General features: G+C 39.4%; 1 protein-coding gene across 3 annotated transcripts in view; it reads right to left on the bottom strand.

The window, feature by feature from the left end:
* Positions 1 to 19,333, bottom strand: part of LOC100892395 (putative helicase MOV-10) — a 43,806-nt gene that overhangs the window by 2,706 nt on the left and 21,767 nt on the right. For 2 of the 3 annotated variants that reach the window (XM_030972098.1, XM_030972097.1), the window contains exons 8-20: positions 18,416 to 18,517; positions 17,021 to 17,180; positions 16,395 to 16,540; positions 14,750 to 14,938; positions 14,158 to 14,320; positions 13,235 to 13,405; positions 9,415 to 9,518; positions 8,602 to 8,807; positions 4,846 to 5,084; positions 4,158 to 4,340; positions 1,745 to 1,924; positions 1,028 to 1,116; positions 90 to 211 (exon numbers count right to left, since the gene is read on the bottom strand). In XM_030972098.1, coding sequence (XP_030827958.1) covers positions 127 to 211; positions 1,028 to 1,116; positions 1,745 to 1,924; positions 4,158 to 4,340; positions 4,846 to 5,084; positions 8,602 to 8,807; positions 9,415 to 9,518; positions 13,235 to 13,405; positions 14,158 to 14,320; positions 14,750 to 14,938; positions 16,395 to 16,540; positions 17,021 to 17,180; positions 18,416 to 18,517 — 2,017 coding nt within the window. In that variant the 3' untranslated portion in view covers positions 90 to 126. Of the gene's footprint in view, positions 1 to 89; positions 212 to 1,027; positions 1,117 to 1,744; positions 1,925 to 3,854; positions 3,957 to 4,157; positions 4,341 to 4,845; positions 5,085 to 8,601; positions 8,808 to 9,414; positions 9,519 to 13,234; positions 13,406 to 14,157; positions 14,321 to 14,749; positions 14,939 to 16,394; positions 16,541 to 17,020; positions 17,181 to 18,415; positions 18,518 to 19,333 lie in introns of all 3 variants that reach the window. The other variant, XM_030972099.1, reaches the window with a different exon arrangement.

Genomic DNA, 19,333 nt, shown 5'->3' with positions numbered 1-19,333 from the left:
TCTGTCCCACCCTCTCTCTCTCTCTCTCTCTCTCCCTCCCTCCCTCCCTCCCTCCCTCCCTCCCTCTATGAATTGATAGATAACTATACCTGTAGGTACAGTTCCCAGATGAGCCTTCTGCAAGAGTTAAACGAGGGAGTCCATATCACTCTCCTCTGAACTGTAAGCACATCCTGTGTAGCCTCCTTTCTGGATGCAGAACTCCAACATTCTAGAAAAATAAAAAGTATAATGATGAGTCAAGTGTTTGTGGACCACTAAATACTCATGATTGACATAATCATGAGTCTGATGATCAATGATAATAATAATCTGGATTTACTTAGCGCTTAATACCGAATACCGTCTCTAAGCGTTATACAGATATCATTACCCCCGTCATCGGATTCATTCACGCACAATGTGCACTATCTCCACACCCTGGGGAGTATTTTTACCATATGGTCACCATGAGGGCATAGGCAATTAAAAACGTCATCCTACCGGGTCCCCATATCTCTCTTGAGTATTGATTGGCAAATGTAGATTAATGCCTTGCCAAAGGACATTAGTGCCATGTTGGGGATCGAACAATATATATTTCTTTTTGCTGGCTGAGGTAAAGGTAAAGGTGAAAGTGATTACATTAAAAATGTCCTTTATTTTATTATTTTTTTTGTCTTTTTTTTAATTATATTGAATCAATTAAATTTTGATTAATGAAACAATTTTGACCGTTTCCCACCCCACCTCTTCTCAGATTTTTTTTAAATTAAGGAACTTGAAGTGCTTTGGAAGCCGAAGCATTATATACCAATCCACAACTCAAAGTAATGTGATAGAGTGCTCAACTTTTAATTCAATTGGATGGTTTTCAGATCATCAGACAAAACACTTTGGCTTTAATATATAATGTTCTCTTTGATGCATGTGATCAAACATTATGCAGAAAAAGCTATCACTTTTTTTATATACCCAACACCTTGACCAGTGCAGTTTACTTTTAATCCGAAAAACATATTTCATGCCGTGATCTACATGTACTTACGGGTTCCAGTGTTCATCTTTGCTGAGCATGAAAGGGTTTCCTACTATGATCAGAAGGGCTTTGGCTCTGGTCACTGCCACATTGAACCTCTGAAACAAGATGCACATGCCATATATACGTTTATACACAAAACCTGAATACAGTCGATTTGTAAAACATGAACAAATAATCTATATGCTACATGGTAAAGCACCGTTCTTAGAGTTAAGTGTATATTCTTCATAACCATATTAACAACAACAACAACATCTACATCCACAAACTAGACATATCGCATGAAATATAACTCTGGTAGAATCCTATAATGAATAATTATCAGTGGTTCTTGTATATGACTATGCACTAGAGATATTAATACAAACACTGATTGATTAATGCATGTACAAAAATATATATATATATATATACATATATTTTCCCACACCAGACAATCTTGTTTAAAGCGCTGACTTATGTACCAATTCTGTTAACCCTTTAGCAACTAAACCGCCAAAAACCCTGTGGAAATTTTATACATGCGTAATCCTTACGATGTCTACAGTAGGATTCTGCATAGAAAAATAATGCATGGTTCATATTGTTCAGAACCATGTCAAAATGAGAGCAATATTGTAATATCTTCCAGTGAGTAATAGGCCAGTTTTACAAATCTCTAGTTACTAATGGGTTAATCCATCGCCAATCTACATATTGCTCATGATGAGGCTTCATACATACCTTGGGATTCTTCAAGAAGCCGAGTTTAAAGTCTATATCCATCTCAATGTACTCCGCCTTGGTGCTACGGACGGTGGAGATGATGATCACCGTCCTCTCCTGACCTTGGAACTCCTCTACCGACCCGACCTTGATGTTGCTGTAGCGACGCTTCTCCAGAACCCGACGTAACTTCTGAACCTGTAGGGTGAGAAATTAGATGCAACCTGGTATTAAAATCTGGACCATATTGACTGTATCTCTTCCAAATGTAGCCGAAAAATTTATGAATTCTAAGTGGAATAATCTAGATACAAATCAGTCATTGAAGCCTCGCTGCAAATGCTCAATTTACAGGGGGAAAAATGATGGAAAGAGGAAATGACAGACCTGTATCTGTCATATTTCATGTCCACTTCTTAAGAAAATGATAAAATATAAATTTCATCAAAATCAAAATAACTCTTCATGAAACAAAAACCCTTGATTTACATTACATTGAAAGATTAATCCTAAATAAATTTAAACATGTACACATACATTCAGTGAATCATAGGAATTCTGCCAAATTTCATGAGGAAAGAGGACAATAAATCTTCAAAGCAAAGAATGACATTTGGCCTCTTTATACCTGTTTCCTGTCAGTCAGACTGCAGCCGGTGCAAAAACCCTCTATTTTATTCAGCACGTATGCAAGAATTTAAGTGTCTTGCATACGTAATGAGTAGTGCAGACGGCCTTCCTGATTGGCAGTTTTTGCCTTTATAATTGTTCATTTCTCATGAAATGGGTCTTATTTTAAAGATAAGAAGTTGCACTCTCTATATACTTATATGACAATCATGTTGAATATATTTTGGAAACAGATATTTCGCCTTGAAAATGGGGTTTTTCGACGATAAATCTATCTAAAGGGTAGGGCTGATTTTCACATAGAAATCGTTCTTGCGTCAAGAAGATGTAATTACCAGCATAATTAAAGCATAAATATTTTTTTTTACAACGATATCAAAATTATTATATTTTACGCTGTACCAAAGTCAGGAACCAAGTAAAATCACGCGAATGTTCATGAATAATTAAAAAAAGTAGTCAACTCTGCCGATGTGATAATAGAGCGTTCTGATTGGCCCAATACGTCAACTACGTCACATATGTTCCGCTTTGGTTTATTAACATTCTGAATACCTAATTTGAGTAAGCATTCCTTGTGGCGTGCGCCTGTAATGCACGTGCGCGCAAGCAATCATGACAACAATCTGAGGACCCTGGATCAATTACGTCACCTCCCCTTCAGATAATCTTTTTCTACATTATTTATTTTTTAATCATTTTTCTTATTTTTTCGGCCAGTCGATGGCGCGGCGGAGCTCCCTGGAGTTTAATAATCAGTTATGCAGTGCCATTGCTCAAACGGCGAGCGTGCACGAGTATGAAATCACATAATTTCGCACCATCTTATAAAAAGAACAAATTGGTAATTTCCAGGTTTTTAGGGTCTTAATTACTATGATTGTAAAGAGAACAAGATTTTGCGTCAATTAGGTTTCGACATTATTTTGATCAGTGACTTTTCATCTTTCCAACGAATCTCAAAGTAAACAAATTAATTATGTACCAAAGTCAGGAACCAAAAGCGAAATTTCGGGTACAAAATAGCTGTTGAAATGTTACAAAAAGAATAAAAGTGGTGAAAAAGGATTGTTTCAAAATTGTGAAATATGGCAAGTTTCATATCAAACTGAAGCTGAGAATCTCGAGAGTAATTACCGTTGCGTGCTGCCATGTTGACAAAAGTTATCGACCACAAAAGCAGCTGCATGTACACCCTTACAAATCTCACGGAAAATCTCGTGAATTTCAGCACACGTGAATGTACAAGATAACCAAAGAGACGCTGAATAAAAATCAGCGTATAGCCTCATTATCGCGCACGCTGCGGTCTGACTGCTGTATGGTGATATAACACCAATGTCCTCTTGTTTGATCTTCTGCCCACCTCTCTTATCCATCACCTTCTTCACTTAATCCACTACAATCTCAATCTCTCTCAATCTCAATCACTATGATCTACACCTCTCAATCTCTCTCAATCTCAATCACTATGATCTACACCTCTCAATTCCCTTACCTGTTTCCTGTATGGTGAGATAACACCAATGTCCTCTTGTTTGATCTTCTGTCCACCTCTCTTATCCATCACCTTCTTCACATAATCCACTACAATCTCAATCTCTCTCAATCTTAATCACTATGATCTACACCTCTTAATTCTCTTACCTGTTTCCTGTATGGTGAGATAACACCAATGTTCTCTTGTTTGATCTTCTGTCCACCTCTCTTATCCATCACCTTCTTCTTCACATAATCCACTCCAATCTCAATCTCTCTCCATCTCAATCACTATGATCTACACCCCTCCTAATTCACTTACCTGTTTCCTGTATGGTGAGATAACACCAATGTCCTCTTCTTTGATCTTCTGCCCCCCTCTCTTATCCATCACCTTCTTCACATAATCCACTACAATCTCAATCTCGGACTTGTTGAAGAAAGATGGACTCTGTTCCTCTCTCTCATCCTGACCCTCGACTCCGTGGAAGATGATTGGGAAACCCTGAGGAGAGAGATGTTACAATAGTTATGATAAAGAAATACTATAGTGCATGAAAATTCTTTAAGGGTCATCGTAATTATGTAAAATGATTAAAAAAAAATAGAAGTATATGTTACAAGTTTTAAAAACTAGAAAAAATACAATGTTTACAAAATGTATAATAGTACCTTGCCCTGGATAAACAAGTTCAATATCTGTTATGGCACCTTTGAGTAAATTTCAACTTTCTGCAAAGTGAAATCATAGTCTACTGCTCAGTAATCGAATGGGCCACTCCTATTAAAGATAATTCTGACACTGCCCTTAATGCTATAGTTTGCCCCAATCCTCGGAGAGATTTGCATCTCAATTCATTACCTGTTTTTCGGGTTACACAGATGAAGACCTGGCCCTTGTAATTGAGACGGCCATCGCACCCATTGGGGGAAGGAAGAACTTAATTCAATTTAATTTAATTTAGGAACTTTACATTAATCTTGATCTAAGGAGACATGAACAAACGAACCTGTTTTGGCAGTTGATCCCATCTGCAGAACGATTCTCTGACCAGCTCATCGGCATGTACCTTGAGCTCCTGGTCGTAGAACATCTGGTTGGGCAGCTTGAGGATGTCCGGGTGAGAGCGGTAGTTCTGCAGTAGCTTGGTCAAGATCCTCTGATCATAGTGTGCTTCGGAAGCCCCTGCATCTGCCTTCCGGCTGTAGGCTTTGCAGTGCGTCATCAGCCTCTCAAGGAACGATAGGACTGATTTGGGAATTTTAAAAATATATACAAAGCCAAGGAAAGTTTACTTCCTACTGATGACATAGTATATGCTGAAAATCCAAAACAGTTTAAGTATATGAAATGATCAGGATTTTCTTTTAATTTCAAAATATATGTCTTAGGTAGATCCAATGGTCAGTTGGAAGTCCATACTCCACTTCCAATGCCAAACACACCCATGATACTTCTCTTGATAGGCCTCATGCAAATACATGCATCTGAATGATTGTTGCTAGAGATTATGCGTTGATCTATCTGAGTTTGTGTTTTCCATCATATATGGTCTACCTGTAATGTTAGTCTGGCCTCATGAGCAGGGCTCAAATTAATTTTTTGTCCACGGGGGCTCTTCCCCCGAAAAAAGAGCCCCCGTGAGCCTTCTCACGGGGGCTCTTTTATTACTGACGGGGGCTCTTTTTTATACAAATATCCATTGAATTGGTACCTATGATGCTCCTCACTTATTTGCTATTTCAGCATTATCATTTCAATCAGCATTTTCCCTCTTACAAATTTACAAGCTACATAGCTGTTACTGGCCTGTGTATATAATATATACGCATACAACATTGATCTTTATGATGTCTTTAACGTGACATATCTTCTTCTCCCCTTGCAAACGTAAACGAAAACATGGTCATTAAAAGGGATTAAGCGACAAATAATGATTGTGATTCAAATTGATGCGAATATTTGTTTGAATAAGCACTGCTATTCACCCGAATCTTCTTTGTAAAAACAACTTTTACAAATCTCAGCCATGCTTATTGAGTTGAGACGTTTCATTCAATTTAAAATACCCATTACATAATACACTTCTCCTAATCTCAAAGTGATCTTACAGCACAGTGGCAGAATTGCATGGCTGAGATTTGTAAAAGTCGTTTTTTTACAAAGAAGATTCTGGTGAAAAGCATTGCTTATTCAAAAAAAATCCTTGCATCAATTTGAATCACAATGATTATTTGTCGCATGGTCCTTTTATTAAATAACCTTGTTTTCTGTTTTGTTTGCAGAGGGAGAAGAAGCTATGTCACGTTAAGAAATCATAAAGATCAGTATTATGCGTATATATGATACCAGAACAAATGTTGATTATCAGAATGTCATTTTGGAATACCTCTATACAAATACCACATTGTCTTTAGCCCGTGTCAGTATTAGTATGATCCAATATAAAGCTATTATTCTTTATTTAATTTAGTATAATGCTTTTCCTCAAAAATAGTTTTGCTATTTTTTTAGGGTTGAGACGCTAAGAAATGGTTTCAAATGTACATTACACGAACCCTGAACCATTGCAAAATGATGGTGGTTCTCTCTCTCTCTGTCTCTTTATTTATTTTAATCATGCATTATCAACTACATATAAAGCAGCAACCAAAAACTTAGGGTTATCTGAGATAGGTGAAAGTAAGAGTTAAAAAGAAAGTCATGCTCAAACGGCGCTTCACTTCCCCCCGCCCCCTGAAAAAAAAAATAGATTAGTAGTCCTCCTCTCCAGAATCCCCCTCCCCCCCCCCCCCCCCCCCCCCGCTTTAATATCACATTTTCACTTGGCAGCCAAAGGGGGCCGGGGGGGGTGGGAGGAGGGGGTTAAACCCCTACCCCCCCCCCCCCCCCCGCCGTAGATCTGCCCATGTTACCATATCATTCCACGCAGGGGCGGCGATCCCGGGGGGGAGGGGGGGACACGTCCTCCCCTCAATTTTTTCAGGGGACGTGGACGTGTTACGTCCTTTTAAGGCACTGGCAATCACATGTGACGTCCTTTTAAGCACTGGCAGTGCCTTAAAAAGGAGGTCACACGTTGCAGTCCACGTTCTCATCGTGCAAATCTAAAAGTCCCTAATATTGATTTACTTGTCGAGGTTCATTATTTGCTGACAACGAAAAACTTCTCCAGGCCATGACCATGTTTCTGCCCTTGCCCGATCGCCTCCAGCTCCAGCAGACATGGCGCGGCAGCGTGCACACGCACCGCTACTAACGGCGCAGTAGGCCTATAACCACTGCTTACGGCGGCACTGCACTGCGAGCTGAATCGGTAATAATAGGCCTACTCATAAAACGAGAAATCTTGCACGCTAATCTTAGTTCCATTTCATTGGTTTAAGGTTTGAAAATTGAAACTCAATATTGTGTTAAAGTTATAACAGAAAAGATTATCTTTATTTTATAATTCCACCGGGGCGATTTTTAATTTTGCAATCGCCCCCGTGAGCAACCTGACGGGGGCGATTTTGTAGCTCACGTGGGCGAATCGCCCACCGCCCCCGTGTATTTTGAGCGCTGCTCATGAGGGCGATGAACTCTTTGGGGCTGACTCATCACAACTGTCTTAGATGTGAGGCCTTGACCATATTGAGCACTGAACTCTTTGGGACCAACTTATCAAGACCATTATAGATGTGAGGCCTGGACCTTATTTAGCACTGAACTCTTTGGGACCAACTTATCAAGACTGCCTTAGATGTGAGGCCTCCACCTTATATAGCACTGAACTCTTTTGGACCGACTTATCAAGACTGTCTTAGATGCGAGACCTTGACCATATTAAGCACTGAACTCTTTGGGACTGACTTATCAAGACCGTCATAGATGTGAGGCTTTGACCTTATTGAACGCTGAACTCATTGGGACTGACTTATCAAGACTGTCTTAGATGTGAGGCCTTGACCATATTGAGCACTGAACTCTTTGGGACCAACTTATCAAGACCGTTATAGATGTGAGGCCTGGACCTTATTTAACACTGAACTCTTTGGGACCAACTTATCAAGACTGTCTTAGATGTGAGGCCTTGATCATATTGAGCACTGAACTCTTTGGGACCAACTTATCAAGACCGTTATAGATGTGAAGCCTTGGCCTCGTCAAGCACTGAACTTTTGGGACCAACTTATTGGCCCGAATTCACAAAGGAGATTTGTCGACAAACCTTGGTTTTCGTGCGTCATGTGACGAGTTTTGACGCGTTTTTTCAAACCAGGTTTGTAAGCCTCTGTTTGTCGACAAACCTCCTTTGTGAATTCGGGCCATCAAGACTGCATTGGATGTGAGGCCTCAACCTTATTTAGCACTGAACTCTTTAGGACTGACTTATCAAGACTGTCTTAGATGTGAGGCCTCGAGCTTATTGAGTACTGAACTCTTTAGGACTGACTTATCAAGACTGTCTTAGATGTGAGGCCTCCACCTTATATAGCACTGAACTCTTTTGGACTGACTTATCAAGACTGTCTTAGATGTGAGGCCTTGACCTTACTGAGTACTGAACTCTTTGGGACTGACTTATCAAGACTGTCTTAGATGTGAGGCCTTGACCATATTGAGCACTGAACTCTTTGGGACCAACTTATCAAGACCGTTATAGATGTGAGGCCTCCACCTTATATAGCACTGAACTCTTTTGGACCGACTTATCAAGACTGTCTTACATGTAGATGTGAGGCCTTGACCTTATTGAGCACTGAAATGAGTTAGACTGACTTACCTAGACCATTCTCAATGGCCAATGGTGACCTGAGCACAGGTCCAAGCTGTTTGGGGTCACCAGCCAAGATGATCTGGCCTCCTTTAGGGTTATCAAGGTTTATCAGTCCAGCCAAAGCAATCAGGGCTTCTGGCTCGGTGGCATGACCTGCCTCATCAATGAATACATGGGTGAAGAAATTCTCTGGAAACTGGGCCAGTGCCAGCCTGTAGTAGACAAATGAGCGTTAAAAATGATTACGTGATTATGTCAAGAGTGTCATAAAAGTTATAACAGATTCGGGGAGGAATAAACTTTTCCATCATCTTTCATCAATCTTTTCGACAAAATCGTTTTGTTTGTGGCAGAAACACGATCTATACAAAATCTTTTTAGTCTTTCACAGCATTTTTAGGAAATCATAAGTATATCTTCTGCTACGGTCACAAAGGTTTGTACGAACGATAATTTCGTACGAATCTCCCCGTTTTTCCATTGTCTTCTCGAATTTCCATTGTCTGAAAATCGTTCCTACGGCGTTCATAGCAGTTCGTAATGGCATTTGTGACCAAGGCTTTAGGATGAGATATAAATCAGCAGATGGCTTTTCCACAAGTACAAGTCATCCCCTGAGAGCCAGATAGGCATTAATTCATATATTATCACAAATTTTCTGGCTCTTAACTGACAAAGTATTAATGGCATTGCAATACATATCAGTATCCATGCAGAAAAATCATCAATTCGGGCAGATACCAATTTTCCATTGAAATGACAATGAATTAAATTGTACAAGGAGATCTTATATGAAATAAGAACGATATTTCCACTGACCTTCCTGAATTAACGAGGGTTGTGACCACAACTCTCTTTTCCAGGATCTCCTGTTTAGATGGTATGTAGAGATCATCCGCTCCAAGGTTACAACACTTCTTCTCCTACCACACAAGGCAGATAAAGATAAAATAACAATTAATTAAGGTAACTAGACTTCTTCTTCTTCTTCCAGTTAAGTGCCGCTTCATGGTGATGAAGATAATCGCACTGGTTTTGTGTGTATATGTGGAGACTTTCACATGTCCTGTCATTCCACATTTTAACTTGTTGTTCTTGTTGTGCAGGTGCATATATACATGTGTAAGTAAAAAAAAACATTCCCAGTCTTGTAGACATTACATCTGCATCCCACTCAAGAAGACCTTGAAGGCGTCAAGAGAGTGGTATTGGGCTGGGTCCTGTGGAAGGTTGTTCCAGTCCTTGCAGGTTCTTGGGAAGAAGGAAGAAGCATAGGTCTGACTACTGCAGTTGAATGTCCTAAAACGAGATCCATGTCCTCTTGTTATTGATGTCAGTTCAGTGAGAAAGGACTGCCAGGTAACGTCGACAAGGTTGAAACGGATGCGATACAGCATGGCAAGGCGGCTGTGAAGGCGTCTGGTGAGTAGCAATGGCCAATTCAGGTTTTCAAGCATAGCCGTTACACTGGAGGTTTGATTAAAGTCACCGGTGACGTAGCGAGCACACCTTCGTTGGACCATTTCAATCTTGTTGACATTCCGCTGTGTGTGTAGTTCCCATGCTGTTGCAGCATATTCCACCACTGGTCGGACGTATGTAAAGTATGTGGCCTGCTTGATCCGCCGTCTACAGTGTTTAAAGTTCCGTCGCAAGAAGCCTGTCACAGAATTAGCCTTCTTGACTGTAGTATCAACATGACTATTGAAGTTGAGCTTCTGATCGATGTTGATTCCAAGATACTTGGCGGAACTCACTAATTCCAGGTCGTGCCCGTGGATGTTATACAGGCCTAGGATTTGTTTCCTCTTGTTGGTGACTCTCAGAGTCTGGCACTTGGATGGGTGGAATTCCATCCGCCACTTTCTCTCCCATTCCTGCAGTCTGTCAAGATCTTCCTGAAGATTTGTACAATCTTGGACTGATCTGATGCGTCTATATAGCATGCAGTCATCAGCGAAGAGGCGTATGGTTGAGTGCTTGACACTGTCTGGTAGGTCATTGATGTATATGAGGAAAAGCAGCGGGCCGAGAGCACTACCTTGGGGCACTCCAGATGTAATCTTGGCCTCGTGACTACGCTGGCCCTCCAGTGTGACTTGTTGAGTGCGGCCACTAAGGAAGCTTTCGATCCATTTAAGAGTAGTGCCACGTATACCATAATAGTCAGCTTTGAGGAGGAGTCGTCGGTGAGAGACTTTGTCAAACGCTTTGGCAAAGTCTAACAAGACGCAGTCTATCTGCTCTCTATCATCCAGTCCTTTGGCAAGGTCATTGATGGCAAGGATGAGTTGTGTTTCACACGATCTTCGCTTCCTAAAACCATGTTGTGAGTCTGACAACAGGTTGTGATTGATCAGGTGATGTATGACAGCACAATGCACTATGTGTTCACATAGTTTTGATAAGATTGCTGTCAGTGAGATTGGTCTGTAGTTTGCTGGAGATGACTTACACCCTTTCTTGTGGATAGGAACAACATATGCTTTCTTCCAGTAAGAAGGAATTTCGCCTTGAAGTAGGGAGGCCTCAAAAAGCAAACTAATGGCAGGTGAAATCTGATCAGCTGTCACCTTGAGGAGTCTAGCAGAGATGCCGTCTGGCCCAGTAGCTTTATGTGGCTTCAGTTTCTTCAACAATTTCGCTACACCTGCTCGGCTAACTGATATTAAAATTAAAGAGGAAATTACACACCAGTGGCGTAGACAGGTTCGTACACCTGGGGGGGGGGGGGATGACTCAGGGGCGGATCTAGCTTTTTGCTAAGGGGGGGATTGACCAATAATGACGATGCAGAGCATCGTCCACGAGCCGCGAGCCGATTTTTTTTTTGGGGGGTGTTTATTTTAACCCCGTAAGTGATGTTTTCCTGGCATCTATTAACACAATGGAGACCATAAAAAGCAGTGCATGATAACGTCTTTTTAAATCAAGTAACAGTTAAATACACAGTTATATCCAGAGTTATCATGTGTTTGGTAAAAGGGATCCGGTAACTTTGTCTCAGATTCTGAAACAAAATTCTGGATTTAGTTCACGATGCAATGATAATTATAAACCTTTAGGTCAGTCAGGAACCCCATGACTTTTACAAGCCGATCGCCAGTCTGATTATCAAGATATTTATGATTGGAATTACAAATTTTGAAAACTGTTCGCCTGACGGTTTTCATAACACTACAGTCTATTGGGGAAAACGAGTATGGTATAACCGGTCACTCAAAGATTTTTACTTTTTTGAGGCACTTCTTGATCATTTTGAAGCGCGATTTTTTTAGGGCTTCAACGTTACACCATATCACAGACACTGATAACATGTAGGACCGTGTATCTCAGATTTAACATTGTTAAACGATCCCTTTAAGTTACCAGACGAGTTGAATATCTTCTCACAATATTTGCACTTGATAGGGTTTCTCTCTAGCGTGCGTTCTTTTTTTACTTTCTTTTTTCTTCTTTTCTTTCTTTTTTTTTCCTTTTTTGTTTTGTTTGTTTTTTGGGCCGCCCAAGGGGGGGTTTAAACCCCCTAAACCCCCCCCCCCCCCCGTAGATCCGCGCCTGTTTAACCACAAAATACTTGTAAGATTTTCTTTTTTTTTACCGTCTGAATTGGCTTTCACCGTGTGAATGCGGCTAATAACAATAAACACAATTACAATAATGATGAGGATTATTATTATCATCATCATCATAAGTATTATTATTATTAATATTATAATTGTTATCATTATTATTATTACTATTATTATCATCATTATGACTTATTAAGTAAGCAAATATCATTCCCCAAAACCTGGGGGGGGGGGGATGATTGTACATGCCATCCCCCTCATCCCCCCGTTGTCTACGCCCGTTACACACAATAGACTAGTCTCCATTATTTTTGTCAGGTGAAAGCAGTGATCTCATGACATAAATCCTCTAAATTTTCAACTGTGAAATATAAGACAAATCTATTACTCCTGGGTGTTACATGAACACGTCAAGTGTTCTTTCAAAATCATTCAAAACGACAGTGTGGGCTCGTCATACACGCACAAAAACAAAGCCCTAGTAAACCTTGCAAACAATTTAAACATCTAGTTAATACATGTAAATAAATGCCGGCAATGAAGGTGAGACAAAAGTATCTGCATGTAACAATAACCTTGAAGCACACTCACTTACCCTTGTTTTATTAAATATGAATATGTGAGGTGCACTATGCTTGGCTCATTTATATTGCTGTGGTAGTTTTTTTTAAGGTGGTTTACCATTGTATATGGGAATACGGCAGTACAGCTATATTGCTATAAACTCTAATATACACTGTGATAGCTCTTTAAAAACCCAAATCTTTGAGCGAATTGCCGGCGAATTCTTCCGCCTCGCTCAGTACAACAAAAAGTCAACAATCAGCAGTCGCAAGATCTTGAGTAAATGAGTAAAGATGTCAAAAATCTAAATAAGAAGTGGCGTCTGGAAAAATTCCCTATAAAAGATCTCTTTAATGTGTGTCTTTCAAAATATTTACTTACATTGTTTTCATACTTAATTATCTTCGTAGCACCAAAAATACGCCATGAAACAGATCCAATGATACTGATTAGATTTTAGGGTCATGAGGTCAAAGATCAAAGGGTCATACAGTAACACCAACCTTGAGAACACGATCGAGGGCGATGAGAGGTCTGCTGGGAGCATACATTCTCATAAGGTGTGTCGTAGCAATGGGTGTGACTGTATCGAGCAGACAAACAGCAACTAAATCAGCTGCACTGTCAGAGGGCGCACTAACAAGAACTCTGCTCTCGGGCAACAACTTGTAAACCTGTGGAATATATATTGTCAAGTTTACTCATTAGCAACGATTCCATTTGAAACTGATGGCATTCAAGCTCTCTCATATTGAATAGCTAATAGATGCTCAACCTATTGGAATATACTACCAGAGACACAAGAATTGTAGCAAGATTCTTACATGCTTTCACACCTGGGACCCATTTCACAAAGCCTTTTTTCAACGACAAATGACAAAAATCAGTGACAAATCAGCTGATGACCAAACACATGCAAGGATTTCACTAGCTTATTACAAAAACTGTCATTTGTCACTGATGACAAGTTTTGTGAAATGGAGCCCTGCTAGTGACATATTTTACCAATTGTGCACAAATCTATGTGTAATAATCCATTACATAGTTTGAGTTTTTAATAATTGTATACAGGCATGACATAAACTGGCAGCAGGCAAAATATCAGCTCACACTCATTTAAATGATTTCAAAACAGATTTATAAACATAGCCTTCTTCGTAGATACAATTTACAGGAAAAGAAAAATGTCCAGGGAATCCTTTTGACATGGCTTCATACTAACCTTTTTACACTTGAGTCCGGATTACAATTTAAAATGTTGGTATAATGCATGGGCCCCATGTTTAAATTTTTTAATGTTATAATGCAGGAGCCTATGTACACTTGGACCTTGGTTTGGGGGGTAATGTATGCCATGAAAAATTGCCTATTGTTTCAAGACTGTTGAAATGTAAGAGGTACAGCACCTGCAGATCAATTAACCTACCTGCTTTGCAGCCTCCACGATGGTTACAGTCTTCCCTGTGCCGGGAGGTCCAAAGACCAGGTACGGAGCTGGTCTAGCGGTTCCTGTCACAATCTGGTGAACAGCCTGGACTTGTTCCATGTTTTCAGACAACTTCTGATCAAAGAGGGTCCTCTTGAAAGCCCTGTAGAAAGGTCAAATGTTAAATTGGTAATGTAATGAATGTCAAGATTTAATAAAAGAAAAGTTAAAAACACCTTACTCATTATTTCTTTGTAAAGTAATCTTACACATCCCTATATTAAACTAGCCTATAATCATAACACAGCTGAGAGTTGAAAGTCACGGACAGTGCACTATCTAAAAATACGTTTTGCAGGTACGTAAAGCCAAAATACCCATTTAACAAACCAGAAGTGTTTGAAGTCTATAGGAGTAGAATTCAAGCAATCAGTTTTATTATTCAAATTCAAGACATCAAAAAACAAATATATCTTTTCATGTTGCTTTTGTCTCTCTAACCCAAACCGAACAAAACCGAGGAGAAAACACAAAATAATCCAACATTCAGATACATGGACACATCCCCACGATGAGAATCAAATTCACTTACTGTAGTTCTGGAATCTTTGAAAGCTGGCCTTTACTCCCGACTTGACTCCCCGTCCCTGGAAAGAGCGCATCACTAAGCCTGCCCTTTACTGTGGCCGTCTCTACGGCTTGATGCTCATTACGTATGGGGAATCGGGTGAAGGTGAACTCAATGTCAACCTTCCTACCTGTGATGTACTTGCTCCTGAAGCTGAATAAAGGGAGGCAGAATACATTCAGAAATAATGGCATTAGAAACTCCTTGACAGACTACAAACTTTGCAACACCAGAGGGAGGATGGTTAAACATGAAATGTTATTTGATTTCACATTCATTAAGATGCACTAGCAAAATATTAGGTCACTTCACATATCCATTTCCCACTGCATTGGAAAACAAGACAAATGTGACTGCGTCTCCAAAAAGCCTCTGCCCAAAATTAAGTAAAGCAAATGGATGGAATATCACGTTAAAAACAAAAAGCCTATAATCAAATGTCAATCAACGACTTTGATCTTGACCTACTAGCCCCAAAATTTAATTGGATCATCTTCTTATAGTAATACTGGCCCCATGTTTAGAAATTGACCTTTGATCTTTACCTTTAACCTAATGAGACTTTCTAAAGTGATATATTCTATCACCAAGTTTGAGGCTAATACCTCTAATGGTTCTTAAGATATCCTGATAACAAGGAAAAAACCTGTAATTTTAGAAAGTGACCTCTATGACCTTTGACCATTGACCTATTTCCCAAATGTCTAATCAGATTGTCTTCCAATGATATGATACATAGTATCACTATGTTTGAACCCCGTATCTCTAGTTGGTCTTGAGATATCGCAATAGCAAGGTTACAACCTGTAATGTCAGAAATTGACCTCTGTGACCTTTGACCAATTTACCCAAAATCTGATCAGATCATCTTCTTATGGTAATACATATTATCAAGCAGTTTAAGCCTCATATCTCTAGTGGTTCTAGAGATATCGCGATATTACTAGAAAGCAGGACGGACGAGCAGGATAACGAGTCTAATAGCTAAAATAGCCTCAGGCACCATCTTCGGTGGGTGTAGGCATAAAAAGGTGACTTTTAGAAGAGTTGGACATCCATTTCTGGCTTCACTAATTTTGCTAAAATCTATAAAAAACAGTAACCATGGCATAAACAAGTTGGCTACCTTGCAGTTTTAGACCATCAATATATACCTGTACTATGTTTACTACAGACCTATGGTACTGACAAGAAATTATTTGCAAGCACATAGTCAACAGCATGACCTTATATTTTGTACCAACTAGTTCCATCTGCTGCTTCACATTTTATATTCTACTTTTGTTCTAAACTCCCATTTCACAAACATCCAATTGGATAAAAATGAAAGTACGCTGGATAACATGTTGATTAGGCCTCCAAAAAAAAGGATCTTGTATTGCCCTTTAGGTGCCAAAACATGGGTCGGTCGGTCAGTCAGAAATCTTTTTTTTTTGTTAAACTTTTTTTTTCTCCCTCTTTGGTCTAAAAAAAAAAAAAAAAAGCTAACCATAGATTTCAAGATTTTTTGGGTCGGTCGCAAAGGGCTCTACAACTTTTTTTTTAAGGCCTTATCACAATTATCCCCTAAGTAAAATGATGTAGTTTGAATTGAAAGAACTTGTCTTACTCTGCATGAAATCCCAGGACCAGATCCTCCTGTTCTACCCTGTGCACGTAGCCCTTGTAGCTCTTATTATCAGACTTGTCGCTGAACCTAGCAAACAGATGATCTCCTCTGAGAACTGACGGTCGATTCTCGGCAAGACCAGGTACCTAAAAAAGGAACACAAAAACTTACTTATAAATACCTGTGCCACCAAGTTATTGAACAACTGTGGCTTAAATGAACTTTCGATAACTTACAGTTTATGCTGTTTTAATTACATTTTGGACAGAAGAAAAGTGACCATTCCAAACACATAGTGCAACACTCAAACTCTTGGGTGGGAGAGGTTGAAAAATGTTTTCTACAGGGTAAAAACTAAATTGAGAAGACACATGGCCCTTTTCCATTTTTCTCCATTTTTGTTGGGGAGAGGGGGCTTTGAATAGCCAAGCCAAAGGCAAATAACAATTTCAGAAGTGTTTTCTGAGCACTACGGACCCCAGGGCTAAAGCAAGGGTTAACAACATCCAAAGTCTTTGGAAGCACATGGAATGTTATATCATAATCTGATGTGTGCTACTATACAAGGCTGGACATGCGATGTGCTATACATGAACAGCATATATTATTATTATAAACATAGTTACATGAAGTCTCAGCATGGTGGGTTGTTTGTCCTTGGCCAGTGTCTGACCCATCTTATCATATCGTCTGATATCAACCTGCATCTGTAACTCCTCTATGTACAGGAGCTTGTGGAACTTCTCTCGATGGTTGTCTACTGTTAGAGGCTGTTTCAGTTGATCCCTGCAGGCAGTGAAAGGAGACAAAAGGGTACAGATAGTGTAATCTGCCTCAATTCAATATATACATGAAATACTTTGAGAGCCAGAAATCCCTGGATTTAGGTTTGTTGTCTAATTCTAATATATTTATTTCCCTTTAAATAAGTGGGGAGGAATGGGAATTCCCATCAAATGAATCTTCTGTTATTAAAATCCCTTTACTTGCAATTTCTTGTTCATTCTAAAAAGAGATGCCATTCATGTATCCTCCATCTGATGAACAGCTACGAGCTTGCCTCTTTTCTTTGGTTTTAACTAGGGTGAATAATTCAATTTAACACCTGATTTGAAGTATATCAAAACAAAATTATAAAGAACTGATGAAATGAAGGGTTCTTGCAAACACACAAGCAAAAGTTGCTTTGAAGTAATATTTAAATCAATGCATATTTTGTTCTTGTGAATGACTGCTTCAGTCATGCAGACAGACCTTCATCATATAGAGTAACATAGTTACTTTATACAATGAGTACTTACCATCCAAATCTATTAGCTACACCACACAGGGTTGGGTGGTAAATACCGGTGGCGGTAAATACCGGTAAATACCGTCCGGTAAATAAGATGCGCGTCCGGTAAATATAAAACGGGAAATATGATTTTAACTCTCTATTTATTAATAATTTTACTTGTTTTTAGCCTCATAACTGAAAATATTGTTCTGAAATAATTAGCAGCACAATACTCATATTAGGAACACACAAACAGATTTATAAAATCCTCACTGCATACAAAATTGTACACACCCAAACAAATGGCAAAAAGTGGTAAATACCAGTAAAAAGCGGTAAATACCGCTTATTTCCCGGCGTCCGGGAAATAAGCCTCCGAAGCGTGAAATATGCCAACCCTGACACCACATATTATTTTAATTTCGTACTAGACCTATATGGGGCGTTGCCCGCAAGAAAGTAAATCAAGAGCAAAACCCAAAATCAAGCATAAGTCTTGCGAATTTCAAATTTGCAATTGATCGCAACTCATCTTATTTGCAATGCCCCATTAGTAAGAGAGAGAGGAGGGGAGATTAATTGTTAAAACTTTATTCCTAACAAAATCCTAGGAAATTTAGGAGACTAGTGGAGCCTGTTGACTTAATTACAAGCGATTGCAAATATCAGTTGCAAATTTTGCAACTTTCTTGCAACGCCCCACTAGTGTATTGGCATGGCATGCGACAACACAACACTGTTTTACCTGAGTTGGGGAAGGTTCTTGTTGCTGTTTACTGTGTGCTGAAGGTCCCTCGGAACATCAAAAAATTCAAGAGGAATACCCTTCAGTGGATTTTCTCCCCAACTACGAGGGGAAAGAGAAGAAGAAAGAACATACATCATTGCAGAGATCATTTCAAAAGAAGGGAAATTTACTGTTTACATTATGTATGTCCTACATATCTTATTTCCTAGCTGATTGAGCTAACAGATCACTTAGCCAATACAGTATGACAGCCATATACAGCTATCACATAAAAAATGAAAAAAAAAACAGAATAGATACCGTTTTTGACGGCGTAAAGGCCTCAGTATTTTTGGAAGAGAAAATATCAAAAGGTCGGGGTCGGCCTTTACGCCGAAAGAGTAAAAATCAAAAAGCAAGTCAAAACAGCACGTCATTTCGTAGGCAACTTCATACAAAAAAATGTATTAACAAAATTGACTTGAAAACACATCGGACAAGATCTAGTCTGATCGAATCACGTCAGCAGCAAATTTGAAGAAGTTATCTTTTTAATTGTTGTGCAACCAAAGAAATAAGAAGAAAACTGACCAGATACTCGTACTAAAAATCGTTCTTGTAAAAATGTCCTTAGACAGCGCACAGGTACATAACCAAAATCATACCTCGCTCACACACTCCGTGGTGGGGAGCTAGGGGGCTGGGAGTTGCCAACAAAACCAATGCACCTTCGGAGATTCACAGCGCGCAAATTTACCGGGACTCAAAACCTTCGTCGTGGGAAGCTGTTGGGCTAGCTTTTTACCAAAACGAAGCTAGATCGGCTGCTGGCAAAATGAACGTAACTACTATCGAGAACATCGTCGGTGTTCTTAATTTTTCAGTAAGATAATTCTGAATTATAATTGAGACTATCTAATTAATTAAAGCGACAAA

This window comes from Strongylocentrotus purpuratus, unplaced genomic scaffold (assembly GCF_000002235.5).
Source record: "Strongylocentrotus purpuratus isolate Spur 01 unplaced genomic scaffold, Spur_5.0 spur5_scaffold_6, whole genome shotgun sequence".
Taxonomy (NCBI): Eukaryota; Metazoa; Echinodermata; class Echinoidea; order Camarodonta; family Strongylocentrotidae; genus Strongylocentrotus; species Strongylocentrotus purpuratus.
This window is presented reverse-complemented; position numbering and strand designations above follow the sequence as displayed.